This window comes from Chionomys nivalis, chromosome 2 (genome assembly GCF_950005125.1).
Source record: "Chionomys nivalis chromosome 2, mChiNiv1.1, whole genome shotgun sequence".
In the NCBI taxonomy this organism is placed as follows: Eukaryota; Metazoa; Chordata; class Mammalia; order Rodentia; family Cricetidae; genus Chionomys; species Chionomys nivalis.
In genome coordinates, this window is record NC_080087.1 from 83,422,058 (window position 1) to 83,440,633 (window position 18,576).

Below are 18,576 nucleotides of genomic sequence, written 5' to 3' on the forward strand. Positions count from 1 at the left end.
GGAGGCTCCGGACCTGTCCCCGAGACGGGAGCCGCAGAATCGCGACCCGTAGAGGCTGTCTGGCAAACCTTTTCTCTTCCATTCATTCAGTTCTGACACAGTCTGAGGGTAACTAGTGTTTGTTGAGTGCCTACAGCCTGGGAAATGTCCAGATTTAATCCACTCGCTGATAGAAGCAAAGATTCGACCTTAAAAACAAATAATAATAATAAAAAAAAAACAGCAAAACGATATTGCCGCTATCACTCCATAAGGGTTTCTGAGGCAGTGGACTCGAATTTCACAGCCCTCTAAACCCCATGCACAGAGCCTTTCGGCTTCAGCCTGTTTCCTGGGAAGTGTTCATTATGACATGGTGGGAAGCACATATTTCTTCTTACTGGGACAGAGGGATCATTCAGATGCCCATCCATTCAGGAAAAAATATGTCTTAGACATCTAATCCAAGTCATTGTGATCTCCAGCGGCAATACCTACCAGAAATAGCTACTTTAATTTTTGAGACCGGGTTTTGCCGTGTAGTTAGCGAGCCTGGAACTTTAGATGTAAACTAAGCTGGCCTTGAACTCACAAAGATTGCCTGCCTTTGCCTCCAGATGTGACTGCATACCGAGTTCTGGCCATCCTGGGCTACAGAGTTAGAATTTGGGGAGGGGGCATAATCTTAAATAAAAACTGAAGCCTATTTCCAGTTCATGGTTGCTGGGGTAGAGACCTTTTCTTCAGTGGTATGGGCCAATGGTAAGTTGCTCATACCCATGTAAACCAACCATCAACCTTGCTCTTATGAGTAATTAAACCTGCTGGTTCACATAAATAGATAAATAAAATAAAATTTACATGCAAAAATTAAGATGAATTTTAATAATGAGACGTGATACATTAAAACGTTGGTTGTAAATATGTTTGCTGTTTCAGTTTGACAATTTAAGTAAAAATATGAGACACTTAAAGCCATTTGTGGCATGGATTGTTTTAACGAAAAGGTTGAAAACTGCCCAATATTTGTTGACAAGCCAAATCCAGGACTTGGGGAGCGGAGGCAGGGGCATCAGGAGTTCCTTGGCTACGTTGCAAGGCTGAGGCTAGCCTAGGCTATATGAGACCCACACACAGGGCCAATGCCCATTAATGGGCATCTGAGAAAATGATGGATTATAGACCCAGCATCTGGTAACTGTTGGAGAATGAAGTATAGCTCCACACCATACGAATTAATCTCTAGACAGAATAAGAATGTATGTATGCTGCATACAGCATGTATGTAGAAAATGTATATTATACTTGTGTATGTGCAGAACACCTTTAGAAGGATACAGACAGGACATAGCTAGGTGACCTTTGTGAGTAAGAAACAGGACAGGCGACCAAGTGTGAAACAGTGACTTTTTTGTTTATATGGCCCTTAGAATTCCAATATATTTTTCCACGTTCATCTTAAAAATTGAAGATAAATAGCTAAGTCATAGTTCCATCCTAAGAATTAGATAGGGGCTGGAAGATGGCTCAGAGGTGAAGAGCACATACATTCTTTCAGAGGACCAGTTTCCCGCACCCTCTCTTGAGCATTTCCCAACTGCCTGTAACTCAAGTTCCAGGGATATGACACACCCTTTCCCAGCCCCCCTCCCCCAGCACCTACATTCATGTACACATACCTCCACCGATACACAGGCACGCACAAAACTTTTCAAAATAAAAGTAAACCAGGCTATGCAAGCGCACACCTTTAATCCCAGCACTCAGGAGGCAGAGGCAGGCGGATCTCTGTGAGTTTGAAGCCAGCCTGGTCTACAGATCAATTTCCAGGACAGGCTCCAAAGTTACACAAAGAAACCCTGTCTCGAAAAACCAAAACAAAAAATTTAAAGCAATATTACTAAATGCCTCTGTTTTAGTTATTACTGTTATATCCCGCTGTTCAAAGTTTTTAACACTTGGTAGCCTTGTTAACTGCTGGGCACCATTATTCCCAGGGATCTATGCTAACTCTTCCATTCCCTGGAAGCTACCCCACTGTCTAAATGTGTGTGAAAGTTAAATGCCTTCTAGCCCTTTGGATCTACCAACAGTCCAAGAGTCATGCGCCAAGACCCTGTGGACAAACTTCAGTAATACCAAAGAACAAAGAAAGCTAAGTCTTGCAGTCAACTATTTATTTAGGCCCTTCCGGTCCCAGTTGGACTTCCTATACTCTTGTTTCCAAGTGTGAAACCTGCCTGGAAGGCAAGGCCTTTTAATCCATTCGGGTTCTATCTCAAAGTATGGAACAGACATCACCCTCCTTTTGGGTGGTCACTTGTTATATCTATGCATAGTACTTGGTAATCTTCCTTCCTAAAATTAAATCGCATGATAGCCAACTCCTCAAGAGATTGAGGCAGGAGGACCATTTAAATCCAAAGTTCAAGACTAGCCTGAGCACAAACACTCAGATGCACCTGAGTGAGCACACACCCCACCAAAGACGCTATGGATATTACTGGTGGAATTTAAGTTTGAAACAAAGGCTGCAGAAAATTTTAATAACTCCAGCTGTCCTGTTGTTAATTAGTTCTGTGACTACTTGCTGATGTCTCCTTTCCCTGCTAAACTGCAAAGTCAATGAAGCAAGAAGTCTGTATCTCTGGTGCTGTTGGACTCTAGGTCTACAAAGCCCGAGAGCCAGAGGGAGCCGAGAGGCGTGCAGTGTGGTGGAGTGCAGTGCCCCCTGCAGTCCATTCTCTCATGACACCTGCTTTTCCTCAGACACTGTATCCTGGACCCAAGAGAAAGGAAAAGAGCACAGATTTGAGTTTTTCCCCCATAGACAAGAGGAAATAAATAGCCCATCTTAGTCCCCAAAACTCTGTCTCATAAATACCCTGACTACAGACTGAGTGCCACCAATAGATCGAATCATTTCTGAGCTAGCAAGTCGTGCGTCAATACCATTGGAACCAATTCCTCCAGAACCCATTCCAGACTTGTGTTTAGGGACTAGCCCTGAGAGTAAGGATGGAGTTGGGAAGAGTTTAGGGCAGAAGTTTCCTCCGGGTCAACTGATGAATGAGTTCGAGGTAGGAGTGACAGAAAACACAAACTTAGGGGAAGACTCCCTTACCCCATGCCAACCCCAGCAGTGATTCCGCAAAAGGTCCTGACGGCGTTGTCATAGCCTGGTGAAAAGTGGGGCACGATGGGTATACTCAGAGCAATGGGAGCTAATGGCGAAGACTGCACATTTGCCACACGGTGCCTCGGTGGCTCTGGGGACTGAAGGAAGACCCAGTGGGGGTACAGTGTAGGTGTGGGGCTGGCCCACAGGTTGTTCACTGGTGTGCAGGATTGGAAGCAGATTGCCCCGGCTCCTCCAAGATGGCCAGAGAGGAATGGAAGATAGTGCAGTAGCATGGTGTGAACTTGAGAGCACAAAGAGAACCAAGAGGCTCAGGCCCAGCACCAGTCCCCAGTAACTACTCTTGAGTGGATGGGGGGGGGCAAGAGCTTCCTTATTATGGGCTGGAAAAACCTCCTTACATGATATAAATTCAGAACTGTAGATTGGCTCTTAGTCCTGATGGAGGCAGCAGGGTGCGATGGGGTAGAGTCACTCACACCTCAGTCCTGGCTGGCCTGGAGCTCTCTGTATAACCCAGGATAGCCTAACACCCAGCCGTCATCCTGTCCTGCCTTAGCCTCCCAAGTGCTGGAATCACAGGTCGTCTTGAACACGTCTCTCTTCTCACAGACCCCCCCCCCACCCATTGGACGTTTATGTTCTGCCTGCTGCTTCCTCTCAGATTCAGGATAGTCTCTGTGCAAATACAGGACCTAAACTTAGCCATACTGGGAATTCTGCTGGCTTTGCTTCAAAAGATCCAAGCCATTCTGATTGTGAACTCTGACAGCTTTCTTTCTTTCTTTTTTTTTTTTTTTTTTTTTTTTTTTTTTTGGTTTTTCGAGACAGGGTTTCTCTGTAGCTTTGGAAGCTTTGGAGCCTATCCTGGAACTCCCTTTGTAGACCAGGCTGGCCTCAAACTCACAGAGATCCGCCTGACTCTGCCTCCCGAGTGCTGGGATTAAAGGCGTGCGCCACCACCGCCCAGCTCTGACAGCTTTCTAAACCAATGGTCCTCCACTTTAGCGTGCAAGTGATCAGCTAGGGAGCCTGTTAAAAGCCAAGTTATCATTGAGCTTATATAGGAGTTTACAGTGCAGTAAGAGCTGGAGTTTGAGCCGAGAAAACTTGCCCTTCTTTCCTGCTCCCTCTCCTTTTCTTGTGGGAGGAGGCATTTGAGACAGGGTCTTTCTACACAGCCCTACCTGTCCTCAGACTCACTATGTAGATTAGGTTGGCCTCAAACACACAGAGATCTGCCTGCTTCTGCCTCTGAGTGCTGGGATTACTGGCAAGTGCCATTGCCCCAGGCTGAAGGGAGCAGTAGGCAATCTAACAAGTCCTAAAGCACTGCTTTGGGGATCAGTTCTGTGAAGTGTCCTTCACCTGTCACTCACTTGGCCTTCACTGCCCTCTGCTGGCCAGACTATAAACTTGGCGGTCATGTTTCCGGAGCAACTGAAAGAAGAGAAGGGAAAAAAAGACCACTGAAAGGAGACAAGCAGAGGGAGGGAGAAGAGGGAACAGGGAATGGGAAGGAGGGGGTTAAAGAGGAAAGACGGAATCCCAAGGCAGCTAGAACCACTTGTGCTTGTCTGCTGCTTCAGGCTATACTTACAAGGGCTTTCTTGGGAGTTCTGCCTGATCTTCCTAGCAATCGGGTAAAGCAGGCAAGATTGGCATTTTTCCCATTTACAAATGAGGGAAAGCAGGCTAGGGTTGTTACTCCATGGCAGAGTATCCTCCTAGCAGGCATGAAGCTCTGGGTTCCATCTGGATCATTGCATAAAATGGGCATGATGGCGCATGCTTATAATCCTAGCACTTAGTGTGAGCAGGAGGATGGGAAAGTGAAGACATCCTCTGCTACATAGGAAGTTCAAAGCCAGCCAAGGGTGAATGCAGCCATCATGAACAAAGTAAAGCAAAACCCAAAACATGAGTCCATGGTTCTTGCCTTCTGGCTCCCAGCTTCTAGAAAAGTAACCCATGAAAGCATCCCTCTTTTGGATACCCACAGGTGTGCAAGCAACGGTCCTGAGGGGGACCAGGGAAAAAGTCAAGTGATGTCTGCTCCCAGACTCATTCCCAAGTGGAATGAGTTTATAAACCTCGTGAATGAAGCCATTCAAAAAAGCAAGGTACGGCATGTGTTTTTAGAACATTAACACATTATTGCTTAGCTTCTACCTACCTTCTAGCAATAGGCACTTCAAAAAGAGTCATTTACAGGCCATGGAAACAAGAGGAAAGCAGGGCAAACCACTAGGACAGTTGTCACCACAACAGAAGGGGGACACCAATTTCTCAATAACTCTACAGACAATGATAGTGGGATGTAAACATTTGGGGGCATTGTCAAGGGTAGAGAATCTGAAAGGGAAGAGTGTCTTTGTCACTATTCTGTTGCTGTGAAGAGATGCCATAACCAAGGCAACTCTTATAAAAGGAAGCATTTAATTTGGGGCTTTCTTGTAGTTTTAGAGGGTGAATCCATCTTCACCATGGTGGGAGCGTGACAGGGAGCATGGCTGCAGGCAGGCAGCCATGGTGCTGGAGCAGTAGCTGAGAATTACATCCTGATCCATAGGCAGCAGGGAGAGAGAGACTGGGCCTGGTGTAAGCTGTTGAAGCACCTCCTCCATCAAGGACACGCCTCCTAATCCTTCCCAGACTGTTCAACTGGTGACTAAGCATTCAAATTATATGAGCATTTGGGGGCCAGTCTCACTCAAACCACCACAAAGAGTATGGCACCAGAGAGAACATTTACAAATGGACCCCAAGTTCATGTTCTGTCTCTGTGGAATATAACGCACCATGAATGTGCTGTTCCTTGGCCAGATAAGGTGTCCAAAAAAGTATTTGTGCGGGTGGTTTTTGTTATTGGTTTTGTTTTTTCATTCTTCGAGACAGGGTTTCACTGTGCAATCTTGGCTATGGCTATCCTGGAACTCACTCTGTAGACCAGGCTAGCCTCAAATCCACAGAGATCTCTCTGTCTCTACCTCCCCAGTATTAAGATCAAAGGCATGTGTCACCACTTCCTGGCTTGTGCAAATTTTTTTGTTTTTGTTTTTGTTTTTTTTTTTTGTTTGTTTTTTTTTTTTTTTTTTTTGGTTTTTCGAGACAGGGTTTCTCTGTGGCTTTGGAGCCTGTCCTGGAACTAGCTCTGTAGACCAGGCTGGTCTCGAACTCACAGAGATCCGCCTGCCTCTGCCTCCCAAGTGCTGGGATTAAAGGCGTGCGCCACCATCGCCCGGCTTTGTTTTTGTTTTGAGACAGGGTTTCTCTGTAGCTTTGGTGCCTGTCCCGGAACTAGCTCTAGCTCTTGTAGACCAGGCTGGCCTCGAACTCACAGAGATCCGCCTGCCTCTGCCTCCCGAGTGCTGGGATTAAAGGCGTGCGCCACCACCGCTTGGCTTGTGCAAATTTTTTTAAAGATTTATTTTTATTGTATGTGTTATGTTTTGCCTGCATGTGTGCCCATGAAGGGCAGAAGAAGGCATTAGATTCCATAGAACTGGGGTTACAAGCCATTGTGAGTTATAGTGTGGGTGCTGGGAACTGGAGCTAGGCTCTTTGCAAGATCAAACAGTGCACTTAACTGTTGAGCCATCTCTCCAGCCCCTTATTTGTGTAGTTTTTATCTTTAATAATTCCAAGTTAAGCCGGGCGGTGGTGGCGCACGCCTTTAATCCCAGCACTCGGGAGGCAGAGGCAGGCGGATCTCTGTGAGTTCGAGACCAGCCTGGTCTACAAGAGCTAGTTCCAGGACAGGCTCCAAAACCACAGAGAAACCCTGTCTCGAAAAAAAAAAATTCCAAGTTATATGGACTTTTGGGGTGACCTGTTACATCACATGTGGCTCTAGGGTCGTATACTTGAGTAATCTGTTAAAGGTTGTATCCTTTCTGATGCACACACACTTTAGAGGTGGAGATGTTTGAGGATGGATGTGGCTAACTACACCTTTGGAAGAGTATAATTTTCTCCTATGCTTACACCATATAGGTTGGTCATCTAGAGCCTGTCCAGGTGTGGTTCCATGTGTGTTGGGGGATTTCTGACATGCATGTAAAGGGCATCATCTGCTATGCCCATGTGAATGTAACAGAAGTTAGGGATGTGCTTGCTTCCCGTTGATGGGATAAAACACTGACCACCAAAGGAGAGTTGGGAAGAATGGGTTACTTCATCTTACAGGGGCTCACCAATGGAAGCCAAGCTAGGGGCTCAGAAGCCTATGGAGAAGCACCCTGATTTGCCCAGCCAGTTAGCTTTTTTTTTGTTTTTTTTTTTGTTTGTTTTTCAAGACAGGGTTTCTCTGAAGCTTTGGGGTCTGGCCTGGAACTAACTAGACCAGGCGAGGCTGGCCTGGAACTCATAGAGTCCGCCTGTCTCTGCCTCTGAGGGCGTGCACCACCACCGCCTGGTCCAGTGAGCTTTTTCACACAGCCTACCTGTCTAGGAGTGGTCTGCCCTCAGTGGGCTGGGTCCTAACAGGTCAATTAGCAATCAAGAAGATAAATACCCTATGGATGCCTGCAGGCAAATCTGGCAGAGGCAATCCTTCCAGGTGTGTCAAGTTGACAACCAAGATTGGCCATTGGGGAAATGCTGCAATCTTGACTTTTTTGTTGTTTGTTTTTTGAGTCAGGATTTCCTGGTTGTCCTGGAACTCACTCTGTAGACCAGGCTGACCTCGAAGTCACAGGGGTTGGCCTGCCTCTGCCTCCCAAATGCTGGGGTTAAAGGTGTGCACCACCACCGCCCATCTCTATCTTTTTCTTAACAATATATAAGTGCCTATATCAGTTTATACCACACCTCTCCCCAGAAACACCCAGTGCGATCAAAGAGTGACACAACTGTGCTGAGTGACCGCTCCAAGGTCCTGTTCAAAGACTCTCGCCATCCGCAGGCAATGCCGCTTATATGCCACTACTTCATTGAAGCCCACTTCTTTGCCTCCCTCTCCTGGATAATGTCCTTCACAAAAGAAACGCTGGTAAGACAACCTTCCTCTCTGCTCAGCTCCGCCAAGGGCCATGCCCTTGTCGTTGTCTCCTGGAAAAGGAAGAGCCACCCCTTGAATGAATAGGATCCAGGTTCAGAATCCTCCTTCATGCTTTGTCTGATCACAGTCTTCACCTGGTGTAGACATCATGATTTCCCTAAAGTAAGTTGAGGTTAGTGAAAGGATTCAAGACTCCCTGCCTCTATCCTCTTTCCAACTCCCTAGAAGGTAAAAGTTATTCTAGTCTTCTCTACCTCCTTGGCAAAGCAAACCAACAGGGAAACCTGAGGTGATGCCACACACCTGTCCTCCCAGTCCTCTTCCTTTCCTGTCAGGAGGGTCTCACGTTCAAGGTCAGCCTGGGCTACAAAGCAGGACCCAGTCAAAAATAAACAAATAAATAGAAGGAAGAGGAAGTGGTCAACCTGGTCCTTACAGTGAATTCTAAGTCAGGAAGGGCCACGCAGAAAGGCCCTGTCAAGAAGAAAAAAGAATGCAGGCAGTGGAGGTACATGCTCCCAGCACTCAGGAGACAGAGGCAGAGGCAGGCAGATCTCTGTGAGTTCAAAGCCTACAGAGTGAGTTCCAGGACAGCCAGGGCTACACAAATAGACCCTGTCTTGAAAAGCCAAGACAAAAAAAAAAAAAAAAAAAAGAAGAGGAGGAGGAGGAGGAGGAGGGGAGGAAGAAAAGGACAGCTTAGCTGAAGTTTGGCTCTTTTCTCCTCTTCTGTCTTTTTTGTCTTGCAGGCTGTAGTATGGATGAAGAGCAAGACTGATGACATGGTTGAAAAGAGAACATTCCCAATGATGGAGAGACTGCCACCCATCCAGTCAATAGTCCATACAGGTTCCTTTCATCTCATCGTGACCTACTCTGGTGACATGATTCTGAGGCTCTTTGGGGACCATTTTAGGGCATTTAAGTCCCTGGGTGCCGTGCCCTGCCGCTTTGATATCACCTGTCTCTGCTTTGATCCAGAATCAAAGATGCTTCTGTCTGGCATCGTTGGGGGAGTGGTCACCTGGGCCATTGAACCAAGTGGCAGGGGCCTTGAAATGATCCAGATGTTTCCCGTACCTGGTGATGAGCTGGTCCAGAATATCGTTCTGAATGGCCCCAATGGCTGCCTCGTTGCCCTGTGTGAAACGATGCTAAGAGTGCTTGATCGCCAGAGCTACGGTCAACTGGGAGAGGTGCAGAGGTTCACGACCACTAACAGTGGCTCCCCCATCACCTGCTGTTTCACTAGTCTTGATATGAACCTTATCTATGCTGGGAACAAGGCTGGGGAAATCCATGTGTGGAACCTGGGTAGGAGCATGCCCCTCCACAGCTTCAGAGCCCATTCCTCAGTAGTGGTCTGTATACAAAGCCGGGCAGAGGCCCACACCCTACTGACAGCTGGCAAGGAAGGTATCGTCAAGGAGTGGAATCTTACTTCAGGGAACCTGCTCCGGCGACTTGAACTCGGCGAGACGCTCTGCTGCCTTGAATTTATCGACAACACGACTTTCTTCTGTCAGACGACTCATCATTTTACCTTGCGCCGTCTACCCTGCTTCTACAGCCTCTTCAACATCTGTGGCTCGACTCCCCAGCAGTTGCGTCGCGTGCACTGTAAGGACAACTGCTTCCGGATCCTGTGCACGACGGAAGATGGCCTGTTGCGCTTTGTGTCTCCTGTAACAGGGGAACTTTTGATTATCACCTGGCCTTTCTCCGTCCTCGACCGGGCTGTGGATTGGGCCTATGATCCAGGTAGAGAGGAGCTCATGGTGGCAACAGGCACCACAGAGGTGCTGGTGTTTGACACAACCCGCAGCCCTTGCCCAGTCAAGTATCTCCTGTGCACCTCATCGGATCTTCAGGACTTTGTCCAGTGCCTGGCTTATGGGAATTTCCACCTGGGGCGGGGGATGGAAGGACTGATATTCTCTGGGCATCAGAGTGGTACGATAAGAGTGCTTTCGCAGCACAGCTGTGCCAGAATCGAGAAAGTCATGCACTTTGGGGCTGTCCTGGCTCTGTCAGCACTCTATGGCGGGGTTTTGAGTAGCCGAGGAAACTCTCTGCTTTGTTCCTATGGGATAGATGACTACATACAGCTGTCAGAAGCTGTGCTGGTTGGGACCAGATTGCAACTGCGGATCCTGGCTAGCATTCTCAGCAGCTGTCACCTAAAGCACCTGGTCCTCTTACCAAAGGCTGTGGGTGCCATTACAGACACCAGCTGCCTACGACTCTGGAAGTTCCATGATCTTATGTCCTTTGAATCAAAGCAAGGTACCCGATTCATAGAGACATTGCCTCTGCACCAGTGCGCCATCACCTCCTTTGACGTCTGCTTGCCCTTGAGTCTTTTTGTCACAGGTGGTTCTGATGGCTCTGTCCGCATCTGGGACTTCCATGGTAGACTTATAGCCATGCTGGACTCATCGCTGCACTTTGGCCCACTTTGCTTTGCAAATGACAGGGCTGACCTGCTCGTGACTTTCAACCAGAGTATTTATCTGGTATCCTGCTTAGAATTGCTCCCCATACCCACACTCTCTCGTCTTGCCCTTCTGAGCATAACAGATGACTTGGTAGAACCTCCAAAGCCTTTCGCGCCAAGCTTCTTCCTCTCCTTTGAGACCATATTTGTGCCCAAGTATACCTACCAAGACCAACGGAAACAGGCCCTCGAAGGCCTGGCGAGCCTTGTCAATAAGCGAGCCATCGCCTTTGACCAAAATGTACCGCACGTCATAGAAGAAGATGATGATGGCAACACTGTGTTAATGAGTGCTCCCCGACATGATTCTCTGGAGGAGATCTCCTTGGCTGAGAAGAACAAGAAACCCCAAACTCATTACGTGGCTCCTCCCCACTTATACATGACTGCTTGGGATGGACTCAACCCCTACATGATCCTACGGTGCTACTTCGGTCAGGGGAAGAAATGGCTCCTCGCTCCCGACTGCTACATCCCCAACTCAGTGGTGCGTGCCCGTCTTTGGCCAGATGGCAGCCCCATATTCCTACAGTGCAGCCTGCACTCACCCCAGCGGGATCTGGACTGGGAAAAGTATCAACCGTTCTTCTTCTGGCAGAGCAAGATAAGAGCTATGAGTGATGCAGGGCATGTTCCAGGGAAAGAGGATGATAGTTTCATAGAAAAGAGATTAACTAAGGGCGTCACTTACAGCGTCCTTACAGATGCAGCAAACCGCAGCTGGCTGGGAAAAAAGATGAGCGAAGTAGCCATCAGTAGCCTGATTGAAGCAATCCTCAACATCATGATCCATGCCAGCTCACTGAAGTACCAATGCTGTATTGGTGCATTGGGACAAATCTTCGCCTCTTACCAGGTGACTCCAACCCTGCGCTCAGAGACAGCACACCGTCTGCTGGATGACACAACCCATTCCAACCCACTCATCCGAGAACTAGCCTGGGAAGGGCTGAAGCGTCTTGGGATGATCACTCATCTCTTCGCTTTGCCTCTGGCCCAGGGATTAATGGACAAAGACCAGAGAGTGAGGAGTAAAGCCATGACCCTAATGCCTGAGACTGGAATCCATTCAAAGAGCTCACTCTTAGCCCTCATCCAGAAACGAGACATTTTCCGGGAGTTGCAGTGAGTTGCTTTTGTTACCTCGATAATTTACCACCATCTTCCTTTCCCCACTCCAACCCTTCTTTATCCCTGGTCATTATCACTCCTGATGGATCCTTCTTCTCTTTCATGGCCCCTTTCGATTCCTTCTGATGACCTCAGCAGCTCCGCTCTTGTTTCTCCATGTCTTTTCTGTCTCCTGACTTCTTGAAGTCCCAGCTTCCATCTTGTCCTCTCATTCTGCAGCTTCCCCATACAGGGCACCCCTGGCATTGCTCTCTTGGCTCCCTAGACATTTTCTTTCCTCATTTTGCTTTCTGTATCATGCGCTCTGTCAAAACCTTGTTTGCTCTCTTCTATTCCTATTCCCCACTGGTGCCTGACTTGACACAGTCCATTCTCTCTTTGACTTTCATAGGCAAGAGCTGATTGGGGAGGAGTCCCTGGACCATCTTCTGGGAATGCGGCCCACAGATATTCAAATCCTCATTACTCAAGTAGATAAGCGATTAAGTGAGAATCTGACACTGTCCAAAGAAGATAAAAAGCCTGAATTTTCTTTAGAACTCCCATATTCTCCTGTACTTCATAAGGCCCTTTCCTTGCTACCTCTCCCAGTTCCTGAAGAACCTGAGGTCAAATCCAGCAAAAGCCAAAGACGGATCCGAACAGCTAGTAAAAGGCATGGTACGTATGAGGGTCCCTAAGAGAAAGGCTAGTTAGGACTAGAGAGGGTCCTAAGACATTAATTAGGTAGGTAGACAAACAGAGAGATTGGGCCAGAAGAGAGAGTTCTCCTCAGAAAGATCTACACAGATTCTGGAAGACCTTGGATAAGGAGGCACAACCTGGGAACACACCTACCAAGGAGAATGCCTTTTGTTTTGTTTTTGTTTTTTCGAGACAGGGTTTCTCTGTAGCTTTGGAGCCTGTCCTGGAAATAGCTTTTGTAGACCAGGTTGGCCTCGAACTCACAGAGATCCACCTGCCTGTGCCTCCCAAGTGCTGGAACCTGGCTGAGAATGCCTTTTTAAAAGACAGGCCCCGCCTAGCCTTCTTTAGTAGTGTTTCATTTACCCATCATGCTTTTCTCACTTACATGTCTTGAATTTTCCTTCAGTCCGGAAATTGTTGCGAGGTCTCAGGAAAGCAAAAGAAGCAGCTAAACAGAAAAAACTAGAGGAGGCAAGAGACCAGGGAGAAGCTGAAATGGTCGAGGACCTCACAACCCATTCCAGGACTTCAGCAGCGAGCCTAGTAAAGAGCCCCAAAGAAACTGAAATTTCAGAGAAAGATATCTTAAAGGATCACATTTCTGTGGCCATGAAATTGAGGAAAAAGCTGAAAATTGCAGATAAGAAAGACAAAAAAGCTCAAAAACCCAGAAAGCACAAGAAGAAGAAAAAAAAAGAATTGGAAATTGAAATTGTGGATGAGGAAATCACACCTCTGGTTGTGGAACCTCCGCCACCGCCACCAAGGAGAAGGCCGAGAACTTCCGGGAGGGGCGTCGCGGGGACCCCTGGCAGGGGTCTCGGTGCAGATATGCAATGGCGGGATGACCTCTGTCGGCTCATGAACCTGAGGATAGCTGGTTCCCAAACTCAGATGGTGGAGGACCTAGGCACTGAGCTGCTGGCCACTGCTAAGGAGGTCCTGATAGATAAGCATCCAAGCTGGGAACTCTTTATGGAGATTTGCCCGCTGGAGGAGGGAAAAGGGGGAGACGTGGGTAAGGGTGATGAGTGGCAAGTAGCCCGGCATGAGGGAAAAGCAGATTTTGTTCATGAAGAGGTAACTGGAGAGGATATGGCAGTCGAGGCCGAGGAAGAGATGCCAGAGGCAGGAGAAGAAACACCAGAAAAAGAACAGGAAGAAAAGGAGGTAGAGGGAGTGACTCAGAAAAAGGGCAAGAAAAGAGAAGTTGCTTTCTTAGAATCAGGTGAGGTGGTCAAAGGAAAGGGAAAGCCCAGAAAGGAGGGGAAGAAAGCTAAGAAGATGGCTAAACAGGAGAAAATGAAAGAAGTTCAAAAAGAGAAGACAGTCTCCATAGGGGAGTTGGCTGTGACTCCAGAACTAGAGGGCGTGGCCAAAGTAGAAGAGGAAGTGATTGAAGCAGCAGAAGAAGCAGAGGTGGAAGAGAGAAAGCTGTCTTGGGCCGAGTGGAAGAAGTCTTGGGAAGAGTGGAACACAGCCCAGAGTCAAAGGGCAATACCCTGGGAAGAATGGAAGAAGGAATGGGACAGGAAGCATTTTGAAGAAGAGGCGCGACCCCAGGCTGAAGGAGAGCTTCTGCCCAGTAAGGAAGGAGAGGGAGAGGAGAGTAAGAGACTGAGATGGGACGAATGGAAACAGATCTGGGAAAATACCATAGCAAAGGCCAAAAGTGAGACAGAATTGGGTATGGGGGAAATACTGTCTGAAGAATCCGAGGAAGAGTCTGAGAAGGAGGAGGAGAGGGAGGGACAAGAGCCTCTCACAGAAGAGCAGAAACAGATCCGAAAGGCACGGAGAGAGGCACGGAGAGAGGCCAAGGCCCAGTGGGAACAAGCCCGAGCCGAGAGACAGCGAGCCAAAGAGCAGAGGGTGCTAGCAAGAGAGGAGGAGAAACTCGCACAGGAAGAGAAAAGGCTGGCCCAGGAAGAGAGAAAACTGGCCCAGGAATATGTGAAGAGGGGTGCTGCAGATGGGAAACTGGCCCAAATCGAGGTGACCCTTGGTGAGGAGGAGGAACTTCTAAGTAAACAAGCAGAGCAACTGGCCCATAAAAAAAAGAAACTGGCCAGAAAGATGGAGAAACTGGCTCGTGAAGAAGAAAAACTCGCAAAGAAAATAGCCAAAGTGGCTGAGGTAAATGCAGTATTGACTCAGAAAATGGAAACGATGACCCAAAAGGAACTGAATCTGGAAGGACAAGAAAAGGAGCTGAAAGAGGACATGAAGAACCTGGAATGGGACAAAAGGGAGCTAGCTTGGAAAGAAGATGAGCTGAATGAGGAAGCAGAAAAACTGGCTGAGAAAAGGGAGAAGCTGATGAAGGAGGAGAAGATGCTGGCCTGGCACAAGGAGAATCTGTCCCTGGAAGAGAAAATGCTGGCCCAGGAGTATGAACTGCTGATGGAGGAAGAGCAAAAACTGGCCCAGAAGGAAGACAGAACACCCAATGAGGAGAAGAGACTGCTGGAGAAGAAGGAGAAACTAAGGGAGAAGAAAAAGAAGCTGTCCCAGGAGAAGGAGAGCCTGGCCCAGAAAAAGAAGGAACTGAGAGAAAAGAAGAACAGACTGGCCCAGGCAGAAGAAGCTGTGGCCCAGGAGAAGCACATGCTGTCTCTGGAAAAGGAGAGACTGGCTGAGAGGGAAACAGCTCTCCATGAGAATGAAGAAAAACTCATCAAGGGGAAAAAGCAGTTACAGGAAGTCAAACAAAAGCTCAAGATGTACAGGGAGAAACTGCTTCAAGTCTCCAGGAAGCTGATGGAGGAGAAACAGATGCTCCTGGCAAAAAGACAGAAGCTGGTTGAAGCAGGGAAGAAACTGGAGGAGGCAGATATGATTCTGGCAGAAAAACAGGGGAAACTGGCCCAGGAAAAAATAAAGTTATCTGATGACGTGATGAAAATAATCCAGGAAAGCAAATTCTTCAGAGAGGAGACTGAGATTGCCAGAGAAGAAATGGCGTTGACAAAGGAAATTAAGAAAGTGGCCGAGGAGAAGCTGAAGCTGGCAGAGGAGTCAGAGCTGCTCTCCAGGAGAGGCACCGAAGAGGAAATCTTGAGCCGAAGAAGGCTGACTGAGCATGAAATAGACCTAATGAAGAAGAGAGTGTCATTGGAGGAGAAGATTCTGGCCTATGAGGACAGGCTGTTGGCGACAGAGGAGAAGAATGCCGCCAGGGAGATCCTGGAGCTGACCAGAGGACAGCGGATACAAGCCCAGGAAGAAAGGAAGTTAGCGAAAGCAACAAGGAGAATGGGAAAAGAGACTAATGTCTTCCGCCAGATAGTGCAAACAAAAAAATCTTTAAAGGCACTTCAAAAACTCGTCAGCAAAGAAAGGAAAATGACCCAAAAAGAGACAAAGATGACAAAGATTAAACGGACACTGTTTGTGCAGGAGGCCAGGATCACTAAGGAGGAGGGCAGGCTTGATGCGAAGGAGTTGGATGCTAATGAAGAACAGCTAGAAGTCATCGAGGATGAGAAGAAACTGGCTATGATACAGAGACGTCTGGCCAGGGAGATGAGAAGATTAAAAAGCCAAGAGCAAAGAGTAGCCGAAGAAGAAAGTGAACTTGCCTGGGATCAGATGGAGTTCTTGGAGGAGGAGGAGGACCTCGGGGCAGAGGAGGAAGCTCTGGTCTTCAAAAAATCATGGAGAAGGAGACATGCCCTGGTGGGACTTCTTCCTGGAACAGAAACGTTTTACGGTCTGTTAGAACAGATAGAATGTAAAGAGAGCTTTTCCAAGGAAATGGAAAGCCTGTTACATGAGGTAGTGGTAGAGCCAGAGAGTTTGTCTGACGAAGAAAGGGAAGAGGAGGAGGAGGAGGAATTGAAGGAAGAGGAAGAAGAAGTAGAAGAAGAAGAGGGGGAGGAGGAGGAAATGGAGAAGAAAGATGAGGAGATGGAGGAGGAAGAGAAGGATATGGAGGAGGAGGAAGAGAAGGAAATGGAGGAGAAGATAGAAAAGAGAGAAGAGAAGAAGGAACAAAAGGTAACAGAGGAGGGGGAAGTGGAGAAAGAAGAGGAGAAAGAAGAGGAGAAGGAGATAGAAAAGGAAGAGAAAAAGATGGTGGAAAAGGTGCATGAGGAGGAAGAGGAGGAGGAAGAGGAAGAGGAGGAAGAGGAAGAGGAGGAGGAAGAAGAGGAAGAGGAGGAGGAAGAGGAGGAGACTGAAGAAAGCATGAGTGAGGAAGAGATGAAAAGCCTGAGTGCGGAGAAGAAACACATGTTGGAAGAAGTGAGGAAGGAAGAGGTGGTGTTAAAAAGAGAAAAGCCTAAGGTGCAAGAAGAAAGGAGGTTCCCACCACGAAGGGAAATGTTCCCTCCCATTGGACAAGGAATCCCTGAGCTCAAAGGGAGCGCTATGAAGCTAGAGGCACTGAAAAGCCTTCCTGGAAAAGTGACTCCAGCAGACGAGGAGATGGAAAGGAAGCAGGAGGTGGAAAGGAAGCAACTATTGCCACCAGAAGTGACGAAACAAACGTTCAGGGAAGAAAAGCCTCCAGAATTTGAGACATCCAAGTTATCCCTAAAGACAAAGTTTATAGATAAAGAGAGGGAATGGTTGGAGAAATATAAGCTGGAACCCCTACACCTTTTGGATACGATCTCAGAGTATGAACCGATAGCCATTATAAAACCACTCACACCTCAAATGGTTAGAAGGGCCATGCAAGCTCACAGACTCCGACAAAAAACACCACAGGCCAAGTGGCTTCTGCAGCATCATCCTTTTCTGGCAGGACAGACAACAGGCCAGATGCCCCTCCCCGAGATCTCGGCACAGAAACGCTATTCAGATGTAGATATCTCAGACTTAGAATGGCTGCATGGCGTCTTAAAACAGATGGAAGCAGGAGAAGAGCTTCCTAGAGACAGTTTCCACAGGTTGTGTCAGATCCTCAAAGACCTCACCTCCACAGGAGACCTGAAGTGGCTGCGCCTGGCGATCCTTGAAGCCATCGTGCACCGTCACAAACAGACTGTGGACTCTCGAAGCACGGTGACTTTAAAACCTAGGAGGGAGCCCATGAGCCCCAAACACCTAAAAGTGATTCCTCCTATAAAGGGAAAGGAAGAGAGCTGGCAAAAATCTTCAGCTGTCCCCATACCAGAGTTCCCACTAGCTACCAAGAGGGTTACAGATCCAAAGGCTATCCTCTGGCAACTTCTAGGAGAGCCATACAGAAGCGCACGGATGCAGCATTTGTCCAGTGTTCTTGAGGAAATGGAGACACGACCTTTTGATCCTACCACAAGAAACATTTTGACCCATGCCCATTCTTCTGTAAACAAACAAACCTTGGCACTAATGTTTCAAAAGGACTTCGGGGATCTTAAAGGTAAAAGCAGGTATCCCAAACTGCCTAAGTTGGAGAAAAAGCCCATCTCAAAGAAAAAGGAAGCGCTCCCTTCATGGGAGACGTTCGTGGCGCTCTATCATGTTTTGCGCATGCTACAGGAGCGGTATGCCCAAGACCCGGCTACTTGGATGGAAAAGTTCTACCAGCTCATGGACCTCTACCAGCTTAAGTCCCCCCGAATCCAGAGGCTGCTGCAGGACCTGCTACTGAGAGAAGAGCCTCACTCCCAAGAGTTCGTCTCCAAAGAGACTCTAAAGGCCCTGGAGGTGGAGCTAGTGCCCGGGGAGCGGCTGTTATACTGCTTGGTTTGTGGTGCCTCCCATCTCCCACAAATCCCTTTAGAATTCCAAGACGTGTTACCTCTCCCTGGGCAGAATAATGTGGACACCATTCGTCCCAAAGGCATTGCCAAGTATGGGATCCTTGAACTTGCCTGGAAGAGCCTGCCCCAAGCTGATCTTCACCTCACCAAGAAAGCGCCTCGAGTTATTGTTCCCGCCCCCTAACTGGGATTGGCTACTCATGCTATCACTCCCACTCCCTAACCCGGGATTGGCTGAACATCAAGAGTTTTAATTCTCAAATGGACAAGGGCATGGTTATCAGAAAGTAGGCCATCTCCAGGGCCCACACGGTCGGACATAGAGCAAGGTCGAAGTTGTTGCTCTTCCCTACCCAGCTGTAGAAGCCAGTTTCTGTATGTGGAATAAAGAGAAGATTCTCATTTGCAACAAAACTTTGATGTGTTTCTTTAGCATAAATGTTGTTTC

The 18,576-nt window shown here is 47.9% G+C and overlaps 1 protein-coding gene across 1 annotated transcript; it reads left to right on the plus strand.

The window, feature by feature from the left end:
• The first annotated feature begins 5,166 nt into the window (after nucleotides 1–5,166).
• Wdr87 (WD repeat domain 87) lies at nucleotides 5,167–18,312 on the plus strand. The gene is made up of 6 exons (XM_057761136.1): nucleotides 5,167–5,241; nucleotides 7,941–8,111; nucleotides 8,870–11,742; nucleotides 12,140–12,408; nucleotides 12,842–16,293; nucleotides 16,411–18,312. Exons 1-6 carry the CDS (start codon nucleotides 5,167–5,169, stop codon nucleotides 18,310–18,312), a joined length of 8,742 nt encoding a protein of 2,913 aa, XP_057617119.1.
• Nucleotides 18,313–18,576: the final 264 nt, after the last annotated feature.